This window comes from Arachis hypogaea, chromosome 13 (assembly GCF_003086295.3).
Source record: "Arachis hypogaea cultivar Tifrunner chromosome 13, arahy.Tifrunner.gnm2.J5K5, whole genome shotgun sequence".
Lineage (NCBI taxonomy): Eukaryota > Viridiplantae > Streptophyta > Magnoliopsida > Fabales > Fabaceae > Arachis > Arachis hypogaea.
Window position 1 is genome coordinate 101609206 of NC_092048.1, and position 21934 is coordinate 101631139.

At 37.9% G+C, this 21934-nt stretch overlaps 2 protein-coding genes across 2 annotated transcripts; both read left to right on the forward strand.

The window, feature by feature from the left end:
- Nucleotides 1-10047: 10047 nt before the first annotated feature.
- LOC112732445 (ethylene-responsive transcription factor ERF061-like) lies at nucleotides 10048-11653 on the forward strand. Its single transcript, XM_025781165.3, has one exon. The coding sequence runs from the start codon at nucleotides 10469-10471 to the stop codon at nucleotides 11312-11314; it is 846 nt and encodes a 281-aa protein (XP_025636950.1). The 5' UTR covers nucleotides 10048-10468; the 3' UTR covers nucleotides 11315-11653.
- Nucleotides 11654-15596: 3943 nt separating this feature from the next.
- On the forward strand, nucleotides 15597-16568 carry LOC112735977 (subtilisin-like protease SBT2.5). The gene is made up of 3 exons (XM_025785372.2): nucleotides 15597-15819; nucleotides 15930-16077; nucleotides 16171-16568. The coding sequence occupies exons 1-3, from the start codon at nucleotides 15743-15745 to the stop codon at nucleotides 16231-16233; spliced, it is 288 nt and encodes a 95-aa protein (XP_025641157.1). The 5' UTR covers nucleotides 15597-15742; the 3' UTR covers nucleotides 16234-16568.
- Nucleotides 16569-21934: the final 5366 nt, after the last annotated feature.

Genomic DNA, 21934 nt, shown 5'->3' on the forward strand with positions numbered 1-21934 from the left:
CAAAACAGTGGAAGTCTATGTAGATGACATACTCGCAAAGACCGCCCGACCTGACGATCTCCTGAGCGACCTTAACGACATTTTCTCGTCCCTACGACAACACGGCATGAGGCTTAATCCGCTCAAATGCGCGTTCGCCATGGAGGCCGGAAAGTTCCTGGGCTTCATGATCACTCAAAGAGGAGTGGAAGCCAATCCCGAAAAATGCCAAGCGGTCCTTCAAATGAAGAGTCTGGGTTGCATCAAAGACGTCCAGAGACTTGCTGGGAGATTGACAGCTTTGTCCCGTTTCCTCGGTGCATCGGCAGCAAGAGCCCTGCCTTTCTTCAATTTAATGAGAAAGGGAATGACGTTCGAATGGACACCAGCGTGCGAAGAGGCATTCAACCACTTCAAGCAAATCTTGGCGGCACCACCAGTCCTCTGGAAACCCAGAGCCGGAGAACCGCTCTACCTCTACCTATCAGTAATCGAGGAAGCGCTTGCCGCGGTCCTCGTTACAGAAGAAGCAAGGACACAACAGCCCGTCTACTTCGTGAGCAGGGCACTCCAGGGACCAGAGCTGAGGTATAGCAAACTGGAAAGATTGGCGCTGGCGCTCCTAGTATCCTCCCGAAGGTTAAGACAATACTTCCAGAGTCACCGTATAGTTGTGAGGACAGATCAGGAGATTCGGCAAATACTGCAAAAACCTGATTTGGCTGGTAGGATGATGACCTGGGCCATCGAGCTCTCACAATATGACCTACAGTATGAGCCTCGACACGCAATCAAGGCCCAGGCCATGGCAGACTTCTTGGTGGAGGTAACGGGCGACCCTCCCGAGGAAACGGGCACATGGTGGAGGCTTCATGTGGACGGAGCCTCCAACCAAACGTCCGGAGGAGCAGAGGTCATCTTGGAAAGCCCAGCAGGGGTCATCTATGAGCAATCGACCAAGTTCGAGTTCCCCGTGTCGAACAACCAAGCAGAATATGAGGCTCTCCTAGGCGGACTAATGCTGGCTCGGGAAGTCGGGGCGACGAGGGTCGAAGTATGCAGCGACTCCCAAGTCGTCACCTCGCAGATAAACGGAAGCTACCAAGCCCGGGACCCCCTCCTCCAAAAGTACTTGGAAAAGGTTAAGCAAATGACAAGCCAGTTCTAGGAGGTCATTATCCAGCACGTTCCAAGAGAAAAGAACACACGAGCAGACCTTTTGTCGAAGCTTGCGAGCACAAAGCCAGGATCGGGTAACCGGTCGCTCATCCAGGGCATGGTGAAGGAACCAACGGTCGCACTCCACCTGACGGAGTCGAGCCCCTCATGGCTGGACCCCATTACCAACTTCCTGGAACTCGGCAAGTTGCCTGAAGATGAGAAGGCAGCCAAAGCTTTAAGAAGGGAGGCGGCCAGATATGCGATCATACAGGGACAACTATTCAAAAAGGGACTCAGCCAGCCCCTATTGAAGTGTTTGCACCCTGACCAAACGGACTACGTGCTTAGAGAAGTCCACGAAGGGTGTTGCGGACACCACATCGGGGGCAAAGCCCTACCAAGGAAGCTCATCCGAGCAGGATACTACTGGCCAACAATGATGAAGGACTCGAAGGAATTTGTCAGAAAATGCACGAAGTGTCAACAAAACGCCAACTTCCACAAGGCACCAGCCTCCGAGCTAAGCTCGCTAACGACTACACGTCCCTTTGCACAATGGGGAGTCGACCTCTTGGGACCCTTCCCGGTCGGCCCAGGACAAGTCAAATACCTCATTGTAGCCATTGACTACTATACCAAATGGGTAGAGGCTGAACCGCTAGCCACGATATCGTCCTCCAACTGCCGGAAGTTCATGTGGAGGCAGGTGATAACCCGTTTCGGCATCCCGGAGGTCGTTATCTCGGACAATGGGACCCAGTTCACCGACAAGAAGTTCATGGAATTCCTCTCTGGCCTGGGGATAAAGCAAAATTTCTCCTCAATAGAACATCCCCAAACAAACGGGCAGGTAGAGGCCGCAAACAAAGTCATCCTTCTTGGTCTAAAGAAGCGCCTAGACAGTAAGAAGGGAAACTGGGCCGACGAACTCCCCTCCGTCTTATGGTCCTACCGGACAACCGAGCAAAGCGCCACGGGGGAAACCCCCTTTCGCCTAACATACGGGGTCGACGCGGTGATACCAGTCGAAATCGGCGAACCAAGTCCCCGACTACTACTCGCGGGCATGAGCGAAGCGGTCGAGAAAGACCTGATCGAGGAAACAAGGGAGATGGCTCACCTAACAGAAACGGCGCTGAAACAAAGAATAGCCCTGCGTTACAACGCAAAAGTCCTCAAACGAGACTTCGAAGAAAGGGACCTCGTCCTGCGACGCAACGACATCGGCGTCCCGACCCCAGGGGAAGGCAAGCTGGCGGTAAATTGGGAAGGTCCCTACAGGGTAAGGGAGGTACTCGGCAAGGGCGCTTACAAACTCGAAAAACTTGACGGCAAGGAAGTACCCAGAACATGGAACGCAGGTAACCTAAAGAGGTTCTACTCCTGACCCACCGGCTCACCGACCAGGGAGTCTAGCCAAATAGTTAATATTTGCCCTGTCCACATGATTAATTCATCTTGTTTACTTACTTTGTCAAATACTTGCCCAACTGACGAGTAATTTTCACTTGTTCAAATTTTTTACTTGTTAAAACTTTCTTACTTCATATCTGTTTCTCATGACCAAAACCTAAAACGGCACCCCGGGATTGATCACCCCGGGAGCCAGACGGCTCATAGGCCTCAACCAATTCGACGACTACGCGACCGAATCGGTCCGAACTGCTGCCAAATGCGAAAACGGCGAGACGGGCACAAGAAATAAGCCCGCCCAGAATAAACGGTAACACGATAACAGCAACACGACAAAATAATGAAACAAGCAAAAATCATAGCAATCAAACGACGATAACTTATAAAGCGTCAAAATACGGAACGGACAAGTAAATTGTTCAAGGCAAACAAAACGACAAAGTATCAACAGGTTGTTCAGCAAATGCATTACAAAATATCCTAAGTTACGAGACTTCATTTCCTCGGCATATCAACAATTTTCCCGTCCTGGATAGTCTTGAAAACACCAATTGACGACGTCTCGAAATCAGGAGCAGCAATCTTCAACTGAGCCTTCAAGGCATCTTCGGTCATCAAGATGGCATTCTTCCCTTGCTCCTTGGCCACCTTAAGCTTCTTCTTAAGCTCAACGGCCTCTGCCTTAGCGGCCTTCGCCTCCGAGACGGCCTGCTCCCGCTCCTTTTCCAAGGCGACAACCCGACCCTGAGCGGCGTTCAGTTGACCTTCCAATGTCATCTCACGCTCAAGAAGCCGGGCCACGGTCTCATCGGACGCCTTCAACCTCTCCGCAACAAACGACGACTTCTCCTCAGCAGCATTAAGCTTTCCCCCCATCTCGGACAGCTGACCCTGGAGGAGTTCAACTTGAGCCTTAAAGTCATTGTTCACCTTAACAGAAGACTCAAGCTTCCTCCGAAGCGCCTCCATACCGGATAACTCAAACTCGGCCTTCCGAGCTATCACGGCCCCACAAAGCAAGGTGCGATACATCCACCTCGCCTGCCCGGACAGCTCGGTTGCATGAAAATGCTCTTCTGTCCCGGGTATCAGTTGGGAGTCAATGAACTTGGAAGCATCAAAATTCCTCTCCATTACGGTAAGGGCCCCTTCCGGGCTGGAAGACATCTTTCGCTTCTTGGGAGTGTGGATAAGTTCCACGTCACTATCCGGATGAGGGGTGAGAGTCGCGTGCCCGTCAGCGCCCCCTTCCTCATGGACAGGAGAAGCCTGACCCCCTGCGGCCTGTTTTCCCGACGTTTCGGTTTCCCGGACAGGAGAAGCCTGACCCTCTTTCTCCCCTGAAGGACCCTCCGACTTGCCGACGTCCTTCTCTTCGGCATTCTCGTCATCACTTACCTCAAAAAAGGTCTTCATCAGATTCTCAAGACCGGTCACGGTGGCAGACATTTCCACTGCAACAAACAACAAGCACGACTAGTCGTTAGATCGGAAAGAGAAAAAATAATGACAAACATAGGCAAACAAGGAAAACAACTGACAAACACAGGCAAACAAGGAAAACAACTCACGAATATAGCTCCTGGCGGCCTCCCGTTCACCCATAAGGAGATGGGGGTTCACGGGGTTTTTTTCAAAGATAGCAAGAAGGACGTTCGCTATTTGCTTATCTACAGCCGACAACCTTTTGTACGACACTTTAACAAAAGGATTCGACCCCGCGCCAAAGCTCCAGTAAGTCTGGATGAGACGCTCCCCCTCTAACGACAACCAGAAGGGGTGACGACCTTTGACGGGACGAACTTTGAAATACTTATCCTTAAAACCATGGTAGGAGTCCTCAAAAAGGCTAAAAATCTTCCTACCCTGGGCAGCACGAAAAGAAAGAAACCCTTTTCTCGCCTTCCCCTGTTTGGAAGGGTTGGTAAGGTTGAAATAAAAGAGAAAAATGTCCACCGACGCCGGTAGCTCCAAGTACTCGCAGACCATCTCGAAGCAGCGGATCGAAGCCCAGCTGTTCGGATGAAGTTGGGACAGGGGGACGGATATCCGGTTCAGCAGCGCCATTTGAAACTCGGAGAACGGTATCCGAACGCCAACTTGCGTGAACATGGACTTATAAAACCAGATCCAAGCGGGGACGCGGGGGGAATGAAAATTGAGCTCATAAATACGCTCATGAGGAAGCGGGACAATGGCCTCGTAGTTGGCCTCCTCGTCAGTACCCCCACACAAGTAGCCGGCTTGCCGGAACTCCGTCAATTCCTCCAAGTCCATCTGGTTGGGTGAACTCCTTATATCGTCAGTCACCCAAGCATACGGGTCGTAAGCCGCAGCAGATCCGGAAGACCGGGAGACAACGCGAGGCATACCTACAGCGGGGTACCACTCCGTTAGTCTATGAGGTCGGGAGCCCGAAAAAACTCAGAAACTACACCTTTTCAACTCAATCATGACCAGATACGGCTAAAAACTACGCCTACCTCACAAACCACCCAAAAAAGCCTATCCTGGAATGGTACCCCTTCCCTAACTCACCTACCCCAGCACTGAAAAATCTCTCAACAAAAATAAACCAGCCATGCAACAAACGCAAACAGCAAATCACACAACAACAGAACATAACACAGATACCAGAAGAAAGAAACCAGAAGATTACCTGGAACGATGAAGGAAATCTGGACTGAAAGTTGGAGCAAGAGGGAGTTCGCACAGAAAGCTTTGGATGTTAGGGAGAAAAAGAGTTGGAAATAGTGAGAGTGGGAGGTGGATAGGGAGAAAAACTGTTTAAAAACCACCCCCAAAAGCGCGAAAGGAAGCATGGGCAAGATAGTCTTTGCGCACGGGTTTTTTCAAATCATTATGAGCATTAAATGCCCAGCGCGGAGAACGAAACGGCAAACAGATGCCACAGCAGATCAAGAGACACGCGCGCAAGAGACGCGTCCCTCCCACGATCAGCCGACCTGACGACAACGCACGAGTGTAAACATCACGCGCCACCAATGGCCCCCACGGCCATCGCTGACGCGTCGGGGGCACTGTTACGGCCTGGCCCAAACTCACGCGGGTCAACCCGACCCGAGTTCTCGCCGGCCCAGTAATGCGCCCTCCACCCGACCCGGACACGCGTCCCGTACGACTTGCACACAGCCGAAGGACAGCGCCCTTGAGGGTATGGGCCTGACCATTGAAGGGGCCCACTACTGACATGTATATAAGGGGGAGACTGGCTCTCCTCCCAAGGTACGTCACATTCTTACACCACCTCCTTTCCGCCTGCACATATTCTGACAAAAACGTCGGAGTGTCTTTGCAGGTGGCACCCCCCCCTACATACGAAGTGCTCGGGACCTCGCACACCCGGGACCAGGAAACCACGACCAGACGAGCCTCTCCACCATCCCAAGCGTTGACCTCAGGGTCCTAACCCGAACCGTCCGGTACCCGACCTACCGAACAATTTCTATATTGAAATAGCCCTTTTTTTTATAATATCACGTAAACTGCATTATTTCCTTATTTATAAGATCACTTCTATTTCTAATCTTCTAAGCCTTAAAAAAAATTGATAAGTGCACCCTAAAAATAATCATCAAATAAGTTATTATATACTTATATTAAATATATGTATAGTTTATTTTATTTTAAATATATATTTTATATTTTAATATATATTATATATTGATGATTGATTTTGATGAATATTTAATTTATTTAAAAAATTTATGATTTTAATTATATTATTTTTAAATTGTTAAATAATAAATTAACCATACTAAATGTATTAAAATTAAATATTAATATAAAATATATATTAAAAATAATATATATATATATATAATTTTAATCACTAATTTTAGTGTACACATATAATTTTTTATAATAAATATGGGAAGTAATACGATCTGTGTTTGTGCTTGATAAAATTTGTTAGAATTGATTCGGAAATAAAATGAGTAATGTACTTGTTATGATGGGTAACCGGAGATTAGTGGACTGAACTCGTTGGGTTGGCCCAATCGTCTGAAGGGGAGAGCCTCTGACTAAGTTTGCGTCTGGGAGCCTCCGTCCGACTTGTATGTGTGAAAGAATGGGGGGTGGTACCTGCAAAGACACTCCAATACTTAAGTCAGCAAGGGTCTAAGTAAGTCTAGAGAGTATTGGAACTTAGAGATACCTGAGGGGTGTCAGTGTATTTATAGTGGTGAACCAATAACCACCGTTGGAGTAGTTCCACTTTTTAAGGTGGATAACCGTCCCTTTATCTCAGGGAAGTTGAGATATGGCTCCTAGAAGTGGGTTGAGAGATTTTAGGGGCAATTGTTTATTTGAATAAGTGTTATCTGCCAGCTAATCTTCGCTCCTGACTTCCTTATAGCTCCCATGTGGTAGAGGCCTCCACTTGATCTCCTGCATATTCTGCCACAAAGTTGGTGAGACATTGGGCTTTAATTGCCGTCCGAGTTTCGTACTTTAAGTCGAACTCGGATAGCTCTATTGCCCATTGAACCATTCTATCCGCAACATCCGTCTTCTGGAGGATTTGCTTCATGGGTTGGTTCGTTCGAACCCTTATTGTATGAGCTTGAAAATAAGGCCGTAGTCTCCGAGATGCTACTATTAAGGCGTACGCAAACTTCTCAAGTTTTTGATACCTTAATTCGAGGCCTTGTAGGACTTTGCTGGTGAAGTATATAGGATGCTGCCCGACCTCGTCTTTCCGTATTAGAGCTGATGCTACAGCATTGTCTGCTACGGACAAATACAGGACGAGTTCTTCCCCAACTTTAGGTCGGGTCAGAATAGGAGGTTGGCTTAAAAACCTTTTGAACTCCTGGAATGCTTCTTCGCATTCAAGAGTCCATTCGAACTGGCATCCTTTTTTTAGTAGGGAGAAGAGTGGTAAGGATCTTAGTGCTGATCATGCCAAGAACCTGGAGAGAGCTGCAAGTCGCCCATTCAACTGCTGGACCTCCCTTAGGCAAGTCGGACTTTTCATTTCTAGTAATGCTTTGCACTTGTCGGGGTTGGCTTCAATTCCCCATTGTGTTAGCATAAATCCCAGAAATTTTTCAGCCTCCACCGCGAAGGTGAATTTTGCGGGATTCAACCTCATCCCATGCATCCTTATGGTGTCGAAGACTTGCGAGAGGTCTGTTAGGAGGTCGGCCTCATCCTTGGTTTTTACTAACATATCGTCTACGTAGACTTCCATCAATCCCCAAGGTGAGGCGTGAACACCTTGTTCATCAGCCTTTGATATGTGGCTCCAGCATTTTTCAGTCCAAAGGGCATGACCACATAGCAATAGTTTGCCTTAGGCGTGATGAATGATGTTTTTTTCTTGATCCGGCTTGTACATCGGGATTTTTAGAATCGGACGCTGTGTGGCCATCTTCATGCGACTCGTCCGCCATTACTGGTTGATCTCTTGGGTCCCCGGCAACGGCGCCAATGTTACGATGGGTAACCGGAAATTAGTGGACTGGACTCGTTGGGTTGGCCCAATCGTCTGAAGGGGGGAGCCTCTGACTAAGTTTGCGTCTGGGAGCCTCCGTCTGACTTGTATGTGTGAAAGAATGGGGGGTGGTACCTGCAAAGATACTCCGATGCTTAAGTCAGCAAGGGTCTAAGCAAGTCTAGAGAGAATTTAAACTTAGAGATACATAAGGGATGTTATAGTGGTGAACCAATAACCTCCGTTGGAGTAGTTCTACCTTTTAAGGTGGATAACCGTCCCTTTATTTTAGGGAAGTTGAGATATGACTCCTGGAAGTGGGTTGAGAGATTTTAGGGGCAGTTACTTATTTGAATAAGTGTTATCTGTCAGCTAATCTTCGCTCCCGACTTCTTTAGAGCAAGTCATCATTGGGTCCGATTTCTTGAGAAAAGGTCGGTGTCGAGTGGAGGCCAATCTTTAGATTGAACATTTTATTTAGATCTGGGCCTTAGTGTTGGGTCAGGATATGAACAGTACTTATATTTGATAGTTTAATATATATGAAAAATGATATTGTGAAGAATAGTAATTATTCACTTATACCTAAAATAAAACAATATATATTATATAAAGAAGAAGGCTAGGAAAATCAATATTTTAGTGAAACAACAAAAAATAGAGTAATTAATTTGAATATAAAACAAAAATATTAGTTATCTAACATTTGTCATATAATAATTAACAAAAATGTTATTCGTACACTAAAATCAACTACTAATGTATTTATATATAAATAAATATATTATTTAATTTATTTTTAATATGTATTTATATTTTAAAATATATTTTTAATAGTTGATTTTTTTTCTAAAGTTAAAAATAAAACTCGAATTCACGATTTTTAGGTGAGTATATAACTTATTGGCTTTTAATAATTGATTTTAGTGTATAGGTAAGATAGTCGAATAATTAATAGTAGTATAATAAAATGAATAAATAGATATATTAGAATGAAAAAATATAGGTAGACAATAAAAATATTAAACAATGGATATATTAGATATTCAATTTATTAAGTGTGTGAATAAATATCTTAATATTAAGATTTAGATGATAATTTAGAATGTAGTGTATTTTTATTTTAGAAAAAGTCTAGGGGACCAGCAATTTTGTTAAATTCTGGCGAGCATGTAACCAGCAAAGAAAAGTAAGCCATTAGATAAAATTTCACACCAATCTCACATCATTAAAACCATCATTAATGACTACAAATCACAAAAATTACTAGCCCCTAAGAGCACCTCCAATGGTGAGTTTCTCTTTGACTTTTTTCTAACATATAGGAACTCTAACCATTGGAGGAGAAAAGGAGTGAGTTCCTGCACAAGGATCAAGGTAAGGGAGTTCCTGTAAGCAGGGACTCAAATTAACCAATAATAACTTGCCATTTGACAAATTATTATAAAAAAATAATAATATAAAATCTAAAATAATTAAATAATAATTAAATTAGTAATAATTATAATAAAAATTATATTAAATAATTATATTTTTATTTAATTAATAATTTATATTAATTATTTAAATAATAATTAATTAAATAATTAATTAAATTAAATAATTAAGTTTTTATTTAATTAATAATTTATATTAATTATTTATATTATAATTAATATTAAATATTATTTATATTATTATATTAAATTATAATTAATTAAATTTACTTACATTAAAAAATAAATTTAATTTTTATATCTTATAAAATAATTTTTAGTTGAGTTGGTTATTTTTATTTTTAAAATTTAAAATGCTAATGATATTATTAAAATTAGCAGTTGTAAACACAAAACTATAAATCAGTATAATCTCGAATTATATATTGTGTATTATTATTATATATGAATTTATTTAATATTAATATCTTTTAATAATGAATTATTTTTAAATTTATAAATTTAAATAATATTATTAAAAAAAATTAATTATATTAATTTTAAGTATTTTAATTAATTAATTAAGTGGGACCACAATAGGGACTAAAGTTAGTTCCTCCTAATGGAGAAGAGAGATGCTTTGAGTTCCTATTTATTGTTTATAACGCAAAAGCTGATGTGGAGTTACTTTTTATGACAGGTGGGCCATAAACAGAAACTGAGATGAGTTCCCTACTGAAGATGGTCTAACATTCCTCTTTATTTTATTGGACTAATTTTAAAACCCATTATTAAAAAAAAAACAAAAAACATTGGCTACCTGACAGAGAGCGAGGGCATTTAAGTAATTTGAGAGTGTAGTTATGAAGAAGAAGTTCTTGTTAGCGTAAAATGTGGCTTCTTTGGCGTCTTTGTATTGCATGCAACCGTATATTCTACACCTATAAATGTCTAATATAACACGCTGAAGTTTGAGTTTGAACCCAAACTAAAGGAATTCAATTCACTCAACCCTATCCTTCCTCCTGAATCCAAAACCATGGAAATAACGACGGATGGAAGAAACACATCATCAAGGGAGGTAGTTGATGATATTGGGTGGTGTTTATCAGATCTGATATTATCATCATCGGGTTCAAACACGTTGGACTCAATCTTCTCTCACTGCCCTCCCGCTAATCCCACAGTGGCCTTCCAGCAACCGTTCGGGTGCTCCTCCGTCTACACCCGCCAAAGAAACATCCTGCAGAAGTTGTACGATCAAAGCCGAGTGACCACGAAGCGTTCTTGTTTTGTTGTTCCCCCTCCCTCGCCATGGAAGAAGAAGCTGTACAGAGGAGTGAGGCAGAGGAGCTGGGGAAAATGGGTGGCTGAGATTCGACTCCCTCAGAACAGAATGAGGGTCTGGCTTGGCACTTACGATACTCCGGAAGCCGCTGCTTATGCTTATGACCGCGCTGCTTATAAGCTTCGTGGCGAGTACGCGCGCTTGAATTTCCCTGCTTTGAAGGAACCCTCCAGTGATGTCCTCTTGTCTTCCCAAGATTCCATCAAGTTTAACTCTCTCAACTGCTACGTGGATGCTAAGATTCGTGCCATATGCCAAAGGCTCAAGCGAGAGAGGAGCATGCGCAAGAATAATAACAACACTACCACTAGTCCTCTCGAGAATCCACGGATGTTCTTGTCTAGTTCAAGCGCCGAGTTTGTTGAAGCAGCTGCTGGCGGTTTCATTTCAGTAGAGGACGGTATTGTTTTAGCAGAGTGTCCCCCAACAATGACAACAGCAGCAGATACTGAATCATCCCATGATTTCCAAAACTGTTCCTTAGCAAGACTGCCCTCCTTCGATCCTGACTTGATTTGGGAAGTTCTGCCTAACTAAATATACGTTTCCATTAAGTTATTATCTTTTATAATATGAGATATAACAATAATAAGGTACACGAATGCATCAAACATTTCCTCAAAGAACATCATTATCAGGTCACTTAGTCTTGATTTAGAACTGATATATCTTGGATGTGTGTTGTACGTTCTCTTTCTTTTCTGGGTAGTGGGTATTATTGGCATGGTGCTTAAGTGTAGGTCTTGTTCCTCAGAATGGGGACAGGTCCTTTTGTATTAAGTGGGATATGATATGATAGTTGTAATTTCGTCGGCCTTGTCTTTTTTTTTTTTTTTTTTTTCAATATAATGGCTAATTATACTGTGTTGTCTCTCCCATATTTCTCAAATGCTCGAACTTGTGTTGACTAATCTATTAAATTCGGTTGTCTTAACTAATTATCTAACCAAGAATGCTAGGGCAGCAACTTTTAGGATTTATAGCCATCAAATAGTCATCAATAAGGTTTTTAATGGTGTAAGATTAGTATGAGATTTCATCCAATGACTCACTCTTTTTTTATGGTTACATGCTGGCCAGAATTTAATAAAGTTGCTGTGGAATTTATTTTTCACGTCAGCATTTAATTTTTTCTTTTTTAAATATATATTATATCACCACTTTTACTAATATATTTTTTTAATTAAATAAAAATAAAAATATTTTTTATTTAATTTTATAAAAAGTATTAAACATCCTTACTTTATTTGATTAGACAAAAATACCCTTTTAAATTAATCAAATTTTAGAATTCAATTAATCCTAATTTTATAGTTTCAATTAATTTAAACAACAAAACAAAAACATATTAAAAAAAAACAAAAATCAATCGTTCTTCGTCTTCTCCAATTCCCCTAATCATTCATCCCCTTTGAAGCAAAGGAAAACATATCAAAAAATAAAAAAATAATCTGTTATTCATCTTCTCCTAATATCATTCGTGCCTCCCTCCCCTCTAAAGCACACTAAAACGACAAAATCCTAACAATAATTGACTACATTGATCTCGGTAGTTAGCCACCCACAAAATTTAAAGAACCTAAAGGAGAAGAAAGGCTAAACCACTCAACTGGGCAAACGTTGCATCTTTCTCCTCTATGAAAGTTCTTTGAATGCTCCTTTGCCCTCAATTCTTGAAAAGCTTCTCAGTATGAGAAAAATGGAATTATTGTCAACTAGAGAAGAAAAAATCCCACAAGTGGCTGATTTGGATCCAAAGGGCAAGTTTAAAATTTAGAATAGAACTAAAACAGTAACAAAGTAAGAACCAAAGGTGAACGTATACTGACAGCAGTATTTATTGAAATAAGCTATGCCATGCATACCCAAGCTCACGGGCAAAAGGCAATACAAAGCCACCCAGGCAAAGGTCTACATGGAGACAAATACCAAAGCTTGATGAACTGACCAAGTTCCTACAAAAGAAAGTTTCACATTATCAGCGTTATGAAATTCATCAATAAAGTTGAAGTTATGTTCACTTTTCATCAATTAGATCAAAATAAAATAGTAACAAAGAACTTACTTCAATGGGGTCAATTATTCCATGAGGAAACCCTGGCGCAGATCCAACAATCTGTATTATCATATGAATGTCAGTTACACTTAATAGCCTAAAGAATTGAGGGCGAAGGCGCATTCAAAGAACTTTTATAAAGGAGAAAGACGCAGCGTTTATCCAATTGAGTGGTTTAGCCTTCCTTCTCTTTTAGGTTCTTTAAATTTCGTGAGTGGCTAGCTACCGAGATCAATGCAGTCAATTATTGTTAAGATTTTGCTGTTTTGGTGTGCTTCAGAGGGGAGGGGGCACGAATGATATTAGGAGAAGATGAATAACATATTGATTTTTTATTTTTTTCATATGTTTTCCTTTGCTTCAGAGGAGGATGAATGATTAGGGGAATTGGAGAAGACGAAGAACGATTGATTTTTTATTTTTTTTAATATGTTTTTGTTTTGTTGTTTAAATTAATTGAAATTATAAAATTAGGATCAATTGAATTCTAAAATTTGATTGATTTAAAAGAGTATTTTTGTCTAATCAAATAAAATAAGGATGTTTAAACCCTAAACCCTAAACCCTAAACCCTCTAATAGGGTTTAGGGTTTAGGGTTTAGGGTTTAGGGTTTAAAACATGGATATGAGATAAGCTCTCGTGTAATTTAGGGGGAAGAGAGTATGTTTGAAAGCAATAAATTCGACTAATCATAGATATATATTATGATTTATTTTTTGTTTTTTTATTTTTATTTTTTATTATGTTTTTTATTATATATCCTGAGGTATGTTTCATTTTGGGTGAAGAGGAGGACTAGAAGAGCCCGTTTCTTCTTTGTTTGACAAGATATAACACAGGAATACGAGTACCTACAAAAAGTATTTTTACACTTAAATTAGTATAAGTCTATTTTAATTTTGAAGTATATGAGATTCAAAAGCATAATTTTTCCAAATTTAGATATTTCTTTTACAGGTGACTTATGATGAAGTACAGTTGTAAAATAATCAGTTACTTAGAGTGGAGATTAATAAATAATCATAATAAGGTAAATCATTTTGCAATTACCAAGTTATACTGATAAGTGACAAGTAATAAGTTTATTGACCAAATTAGTTATAATTTTTATTTTTATTTTTTATAAATTTATTCACAGGATGTTGATAAGTGGGTATTTAAAAATAAAATAAAATAAAATTTGAAAACACAATGCAACCCGTTCTATGTCACTCCAATAGTCAATAGATTGCATAATAAATAATATGTGATGCATTGTAACGGTTATCACTTTTCATTTTTAGTCTAGTGCTAATGAAAGGTCAAAGAAGAAGATGAAACTTTTTTTTTTTTTTTGGTATTAGACGGAAGTCCAAACTACCGAATTACAATTCTTGGGGGTAAAATAACCACTCTACGATCATCATCAATAATTTGTCGAAGACTACTTGGAGGAACATGTATGAGCATAAAATTTTACTGCATTTCCAGACCCCTTTTATGCCAAGAAGTCTGTGCATCTATTTCTGAAGTTATGTACTAGATTGACCTCCCAATCTCTTTCTAGTAAGGTTTTAATATGCCTCACTATATTATCTAGATGTTTACTGATTCCGTTTTGATTATTTGAAGTGCCAATAACACTGCTCGATTCAGCCTCCATAATCACTAGAAGAGGATGACACTTGCAAGTATTGCTCAATAGATCACTTGTAAGTTGTACCATCACTTTTCCAGTGGGCTTTCACAACAACATCCCCGATTCTTTAAGGCCCTAAATGTAACTATTTTTGTTTTGGGGCTTTGGGCTTATATATGGATGTCCTCGATGGATCCTCTTATGCAGTGAATGTAAGAATTGAAGATGACATGGTTGCTTGGCAGATGTGACCAAATCAAGAACGAGTTTAGATTCTTATAAAATGAGAAATTAATTACTAATAATTTTATAATTTTCATAAAATATGTGTTTCGCTAATAAAGGAAGACTCACATTAAAACATGATCATGCCTACAGTCACTATAGTCTATGATAATTACTTTCTAAATTTTTCACGATTTGCAAAAAAAGAGCATAGATTGACCAGTGGCCGTCAACTGGGAAGCCTACCACGTGATTGGATCTATCTGCTGCTGTGTTTTTCGAAACAATCATCACTCATTTGTAAATTGTAATGTAAAGTTAGCCACCTACCTAGTTAATTCACCCTTTTTATTAATGTAGCCGGTGTAGATTAGATTAAATAAAGGGGTGAGCTTTGACTTCACACACACACATCTCATAGTGCACTGTACATGTACAAGCTAAGTGTGAACACCGGTGCTTCTCTCATCATCCCCTCTCCTCCCACCTTATAAGAATTAACATGGATCTTTAAGGCTCACCACATCTCATCGATTTTTATTAAATATTCTATCTAATTAAATCTCTCCATTATATTAATAAGGAAATGACTATGAGTAGCTATCATTCAAATGAAATCAATTTTGTTTGATCTACTAATTAACTCATTAATTCGTTTAGTAAATGTCAATAATTTAAATTTTGTCTTATACATGTAACAACCTATTGATCCACGATAAATTTTTAATTAAAACCTTGAATTGTTGGGGTGAAAAAACTGAAAATACTGTGAAAAATCGGAAAAAAAAAAGCTATCATTCATATGATGAAATTATAAATTCCCTCTATAATTGCATGCATTGAGCTAGTTAATTAGCAAGCGTTACGGAAAAAAGTTACGAATTAACTCTACTCGTGCAAATCGAATTGAAACCAACGTGGGCCTCTTTTTGTTTTTTCTCTATTATTGTTTTGTAGTATATATAGGTAGCGAGTGGTGGTGGAGCAGAAGACACACGCACCATTATATCGTAGATATTTCCCTCCATTCCTTTCAATCACATACACGAGGGATTGTACTTCTGAATGGGGAGCAGAAAAAGCGAGCCATACTTTGTGTTCATGAGCTATGATCCAGAATACGAGAGACTTCGTGCTGATCGGTTTGTTAATAATTAAGTTGTTCATTCTTATATTAATATTATCACTTGTCATTAACTAATTAGTAGTATATATATGGTGTAATGGTGTTGGCTGGTCTATGGGGATGTAGAAGCAAGAGAGGGGCGCACGAGCTTGATTTGTACATAAGCAGAAAGCACGATGAAGTGTTGGCCACCAGCCTTGAGCCTGGAACCTACAGGAAGACTTCTTCTTTGGTCATTGTTGATGGCTTTGCAGTCGAAATCACTGAGGATCAAGTAATATTATCATACCCTCCTCCTCTTTCTCTTTCTCTTTCTTTCTCAATACATATGAATGACCTGCTACCCATTTCTTATTTCTTAAAACAGGCCAATGTGCTCAGATCTGCAAAAGGAGTGAGGGTTGTTGACAAAAACGAACAAGTTCCATAGGAGATGATCGAGAGAAATTAACATATATATGTATATGGAAGGAAGCACTACTTTAGTTCGTTATTCTCTGCTTTCTTGATAGATGAAGTTAGTTATGCGTGATTTGCTATGTAGGCCAGGTGTTATTGAAACCATTAACAAGGTCCTAGATTTCGGTTAGCTATGATATGTGTGTGTAATAATTGCTACGGAAATTTGAGTGTTGCCTATTACAGATTACCGTATTACACTATTACCTATATATCAGTATGAATATTATGTAATGCAGCCTATTTGTTATAGAACACTACTTAAACAAGTCAAGAAAGATATTCTAATCCTAATATTTTACATTATATTGTAGTGACATTGTGATCGTAAACTCTTATTATAACCATATATGCAACGGATCTCACCGTCGAAAAAGGAAAATAAACTCAAATCAGCATGGTGTTCATGTTTCTTAAATGAAAAAAAATATTGAGAGCAACGAAAGTAGTGTAGACCTCAGAATAATTATAGTTAGGTGTGGATTGGCAGCCGTAGAAAATTACTTGACAAAGAGAGAAGTGAGAATTGACATTGACTCCTCCAAAGTAAGCATGAATATGTCACTTAATACAGCAAGGCAAGGATAACAACGGGACCAGACTTGGCTGATTTCATTCAGCTAATAATACACCAAAGCTGGGCCCTGCTCTCAGCTCTGCTTTCCTTTATAATAACAAAAAATAATTAATTAAAATTAGTTAAAATATTTTTTATTTTTTAATATTAAAAATAAGTTAAATAATATATATATTTATATATAAATATATAATTAATTTTTATAATTGATTTTTTTAAGTTCGATGATAAAGTAAATAATTAGGATGAATAAAATAATAAAAAAAGTTGTTATTTCCATGAAAATGTCTTTATATAAAAGTTATATGACAAATCATAAATAATTTAATATATTTGATTAAATATGTTTGATTGAATGATCTAAATCTAACTTCATGTAAGTATTCATCTAAAAAAATAATTTTATAATAATGATAGAAGATAATTGAACATTTTCGATGCATAAAAAATTAGAAATTAAATTGAATCAGAGGATAATTATTACAGCTTTTATCAATTGTCCTATACTCCTATTGGCATTGAGGTGATTTAGGGAAGGAAGTGAATTGGCCAAGTGAGAAGTGAGAAGGGGAAACAGGATTTGCTAGTTTAGGTAATAAATGGGGCAGGGCCTAGACGCCTAGTTGTGTTACTTGCTTCCAGTTTTGAGCAATGGGGTTTCAGAATCAATTTCACATGCTGCCCCCCACAAAATTCATCTTATTCTATCTACACATGCTCCTTCTCTTACAAAAGGCGTCCCTGCTAGCTCCCCCACTTTATGTGTACAGCCAGTCAGCTACACCATCTCTCTCTCTATCCTACAAATTAAAAAGCAACTTCTGCCTGCAAGTCTCCACTGAAGTTTTATCAAGAGTCACATTAGAACATGTGAGAAGTGAGAACACTCATACAAATAATAAAAAGAAAAATTCAATTAGGATTCTCACTTCCAGAGTTCCAGGAAAAAATTTTAACTAACACTTTATTTATTTTTTAAAAATGTTAACTGAACAATATTTTTTTATTTATTTTGTATTTACTCTAATAGTAATTTTCATTTTTTTATACTAAAACTGTGCTGTTGATTCTTAGAATTTTTTCTAATATAAAATAATTCATTTCCTTTTTTTTTAATAGCAAAAATAAAGTACAAGTTCCAGACCACTTCCGTTGACCACTATAGCGCACTCTTCAAATATCATTTCATTTTCTATTGCCATATATATATGTCCTCCTTTTTTAACTTGATATATAAGATGACTTATCAAGTTCTTTAATAATTAAAAATGCTTAAAAAGCAGGTAACAACCTAACCTAGATATATAAAGGAGAAAGTGCTTGAGCAATAAATCAGCTAGGAACTAAAGGAATTTGAGCAACTTAAGACACGTTGAACAAATCCTATCAAGTTCCATACACATTGAATTTATCCTTCTAAATAAACTAAGAAGTAACAAACACTATACTCCCTCCCAAAAAGGCCTCAAACTTGTTTCATGGGAAGCAATTTGGAAGCCCTTGAGGGAGAGAGAGTAATGAATGCTACACGGGATTAAAGCTTTGATGGTGTGAATAATAATGATGGAAAGCTTTGTAAGCTAAGGGATAGTTTATTCACTCCTCATCAAGGGCTTCTTACCATACTTGCACCCAATGAAAAAAAAAAAAAATGAAGAGGTTGGTGCTGGCAATGAGAAGCCCTTGAGGGAGAGTGAGCAAGCAAACCCTTAACTGATTCTTCAGCTTTGTTCTCATTGGCCTGGCATAGAAGCTCCTTTTATACTGCATAAAATAGAATGTTGTTACATTTAATAATGTGGAAGCCATTGACCTTATCTTGTGGGGCCTCCAAATCTTAGCACTTGAGAGGTTTTGATAAATGGTACAGGAGGATCGCTAAATGGTACATACAGGTAATGATCACATACACTCCATAACAAGCCAAGACTTTGGACTCTCACTCTCTCAGTGAATCACGAGCTTACCAATTTACATGAGAAAATCAAATTGTTACTAAAGCACGCACGTGGCAGGCATTAGGAGCGTCGTTTCCAAGGGGCTTCTCCGGTTCTACCTGCTTCTATGATTGGAAATTTTTGAATAGTTAAGAAGATGGATTTGGCTTTTGGCAACCTTCAAAAAACATCTAAATAAGAATAAAGCAGTTATGAGGCATCTAAACGTTATCTTCAATTGCATGAGCTGCCTCTAATCCAAACACGCTGTTTGACATTCCTTTCATGTCTTATCCATAATTTTGTCCCTCTTTTGTTTGCTTTATTTGGCATATCTAAATGTGTGTATTGATTTACTTTTTTATTTATTAAATTCGTATAAAAATAATAAAATAAAATTAATTAAAATAATAAATTATTTATAACCTAGATAAAAGATTTTGAATTTAAGTCTTGAACTAAAAATATTGATTTAATTCTTAATAAATACGTCACATATACATTGAGATTGTATATAAAAAGTAAAATTTCATTTTGTATAAATAATTATGAGGGCAATTTACTCATTTAAAATATTTGGAGAAAAAGTTTACCAGATTATAACTTTTCAAAACACCAGACGCAATTGTAACTTTTCTATTTATATGTAAACCGCGACACTCTAACGCGGATTAGACTTTGCACGTAAACTGCCGCTACACTCTATCGCGGTTTATGTTGATTTGCTGCAAGTACATAAACCGCTACACCCTATAGCGGTTTATGAAGGAATGACGTTCATGAAGAAATCGTGGCACCCTATAGTGGTTTATTCGAAGATGGCCTCATTATAAAAACTGCTTGAGGTTGTAGCGGATTTTATTTGAGTACTTTTGAAAGTGAGATAGAGAGAGAAAGTAGTGAGAAGGTAGAGAGAAAAGGTTGGGTTTAGTTTGAGTTTGTTGGAGTAATCTCTTCGAGTGGAATCATGGCGGATGAAGGGCGCTTGTACCGACCAACGCGTTGTTCATGTTGCCAACGGCATCAATGAAGAGGTAAGTTTTTTTATTTTTATATTTATGTAGTATTCAGGATATAGTAATTAGAAAACAGCATAGTTGTCAGAACTGAACCGGTGATCGAATCGGTTAGGTCACTGGGTCACTGGGTCATTGGTTCAACCGGTGGGTCACTGGTTGAACCGATTGACCCGGTCCTATGTAAATAAAAAATAAAATATAGTCAAAAATTTAAAACTAAAATTTAAAATACATATTTTCACTAACATTTTAAAAATATCTAGCTATTCTAAAACAATATGAAACAGGAACAGTAAGTATTTTGTTAATTTTACTCTATCATAAATATTTTTATTTTTTTATATTAAAATAACTATTATTTTTGAATTTTAATAATTTATTAATTAGTTTATATCTATTATACTATTATATACTATAAGTATTTATTGAAAAATAATATTAATAGATATTATATAATTATAAAAAAATAAATGAGTTTATAACTAAAATTAAAATAAATTAAATAGAAGTAAATTATTTGCCGAAAGATATTTATATATATATATATATATAATATATATATATATATATATATATATATATATATATATATTAATTTGCATATATATTGATAACAATCTCAACACGCATTGGTTCTGGCTGGATGATCCTCTGGTCAGTGCATTTATTGAGAGGTGGCGGCGTGAGACCCACACTTTTCATATGCCGTTCGGAGAGTGCACTATCGTGCTCCAGGATGTAGCATATCAGTTGTGGTATATCTCACTTTCAAAAGTACTCAAACGAAATCCGCTACAACCTCAAGCGGTTTTTATAGTGAGGTCATCTTCAAAAAAACCGCTATGGTGTGCCATGATTTTTTCATGAATCTTATTTCTTCATAAATTGCTACAGGGTGTAGCAATTTATATACTTGCAGCAAATCAACATAAATCGCGATAGGGTGTAGCGGTTTACATACAAAATCTAATCCGCGTCAGGATGTCGCGGTTTACATATAAATAAAAAAATTGTGTCTGGTATTTTAAAAAGTTATAATCTGGTAAGCTTTTTTTTTTAAATATTTTAAATGAATAAATTACCCTAATTATGATCTCTCAAAATACGGTTAAAAAGAAAATAAAATTCCTCATATGAATGTTGGAATAAAAGGTTAAAGTTTAAAAAAATAAACATCTTAAAGAGTTAAACTTATTTCTTTAAATGAAAGCTAGAATAATAAATGATGAATTGATTAGATTTGTCGTGCTGAGATCAGATAATCATCTAACAAGTTAAAAATAAACTAAATTAAATGTTCAGGATGTATTAGTGAAAGAATTTTAGATAAGAAAAAAGTTTGGTAACAAAAAATTTTCAGTTATAATTAATTAAATTTTTTTATAATTTATTTTATTTATATAATTTAACAATAGTTTTATTTTTTTATTTCACTCTCTTATCAATCTACTTATCATATTCTTATCAGTTCTACTTATTAATGATATTAATTATAATATCATATTCTTTATTATTAGCCATTCTTGTAATCAATACTTAATATTTCGTTTTATAATTTGATTTTTATATTTAAGAATAAAATAAAGACTAATAATAAAAAATTTAATAACTAAAAATATCTGTTTTTTGACATCATTTTCATATAGTTTTTAACATGTTTTGTTTAGTTTTTATTAAGTTTTCATAGGTTTTAGTGTTAAATTCATATTTTTGGATTCTACTATGAGTTTGTATATTTTTGTACAATTTTATGTATTTTCTGGCTGAAATTGAGGAGCTGGAGCAAAAGTCTGATTCAGAGACAGAGAAAGCACTGTAGATGCTGTCCGGATCTGACCTCCTTGCACTCGGAAGAGATTTTCTAGAGCTACAGAAGTCCAAATGGAGCGTTCTCAAAGGCTATGAAAAGCTAACTTTCAGAGCTTTCTAGCAATTAATAGTCCATACTTTGATTCAAATTAGAAGGCCCAAAACTGGCGTCCAACGCCAGCCTCCTTCCCCTTCCAGGCGTCCAGCGCCCACAAGGAAGAGACCAGCGTCCAAACGCCCAAAGAGGACCCCCTAACCAGCGTTCAACGCCCTAGAGGCCTCCTAGCACATGGATCTCATCAAAGCTCAGCCCAAACACTCACTAAGTGG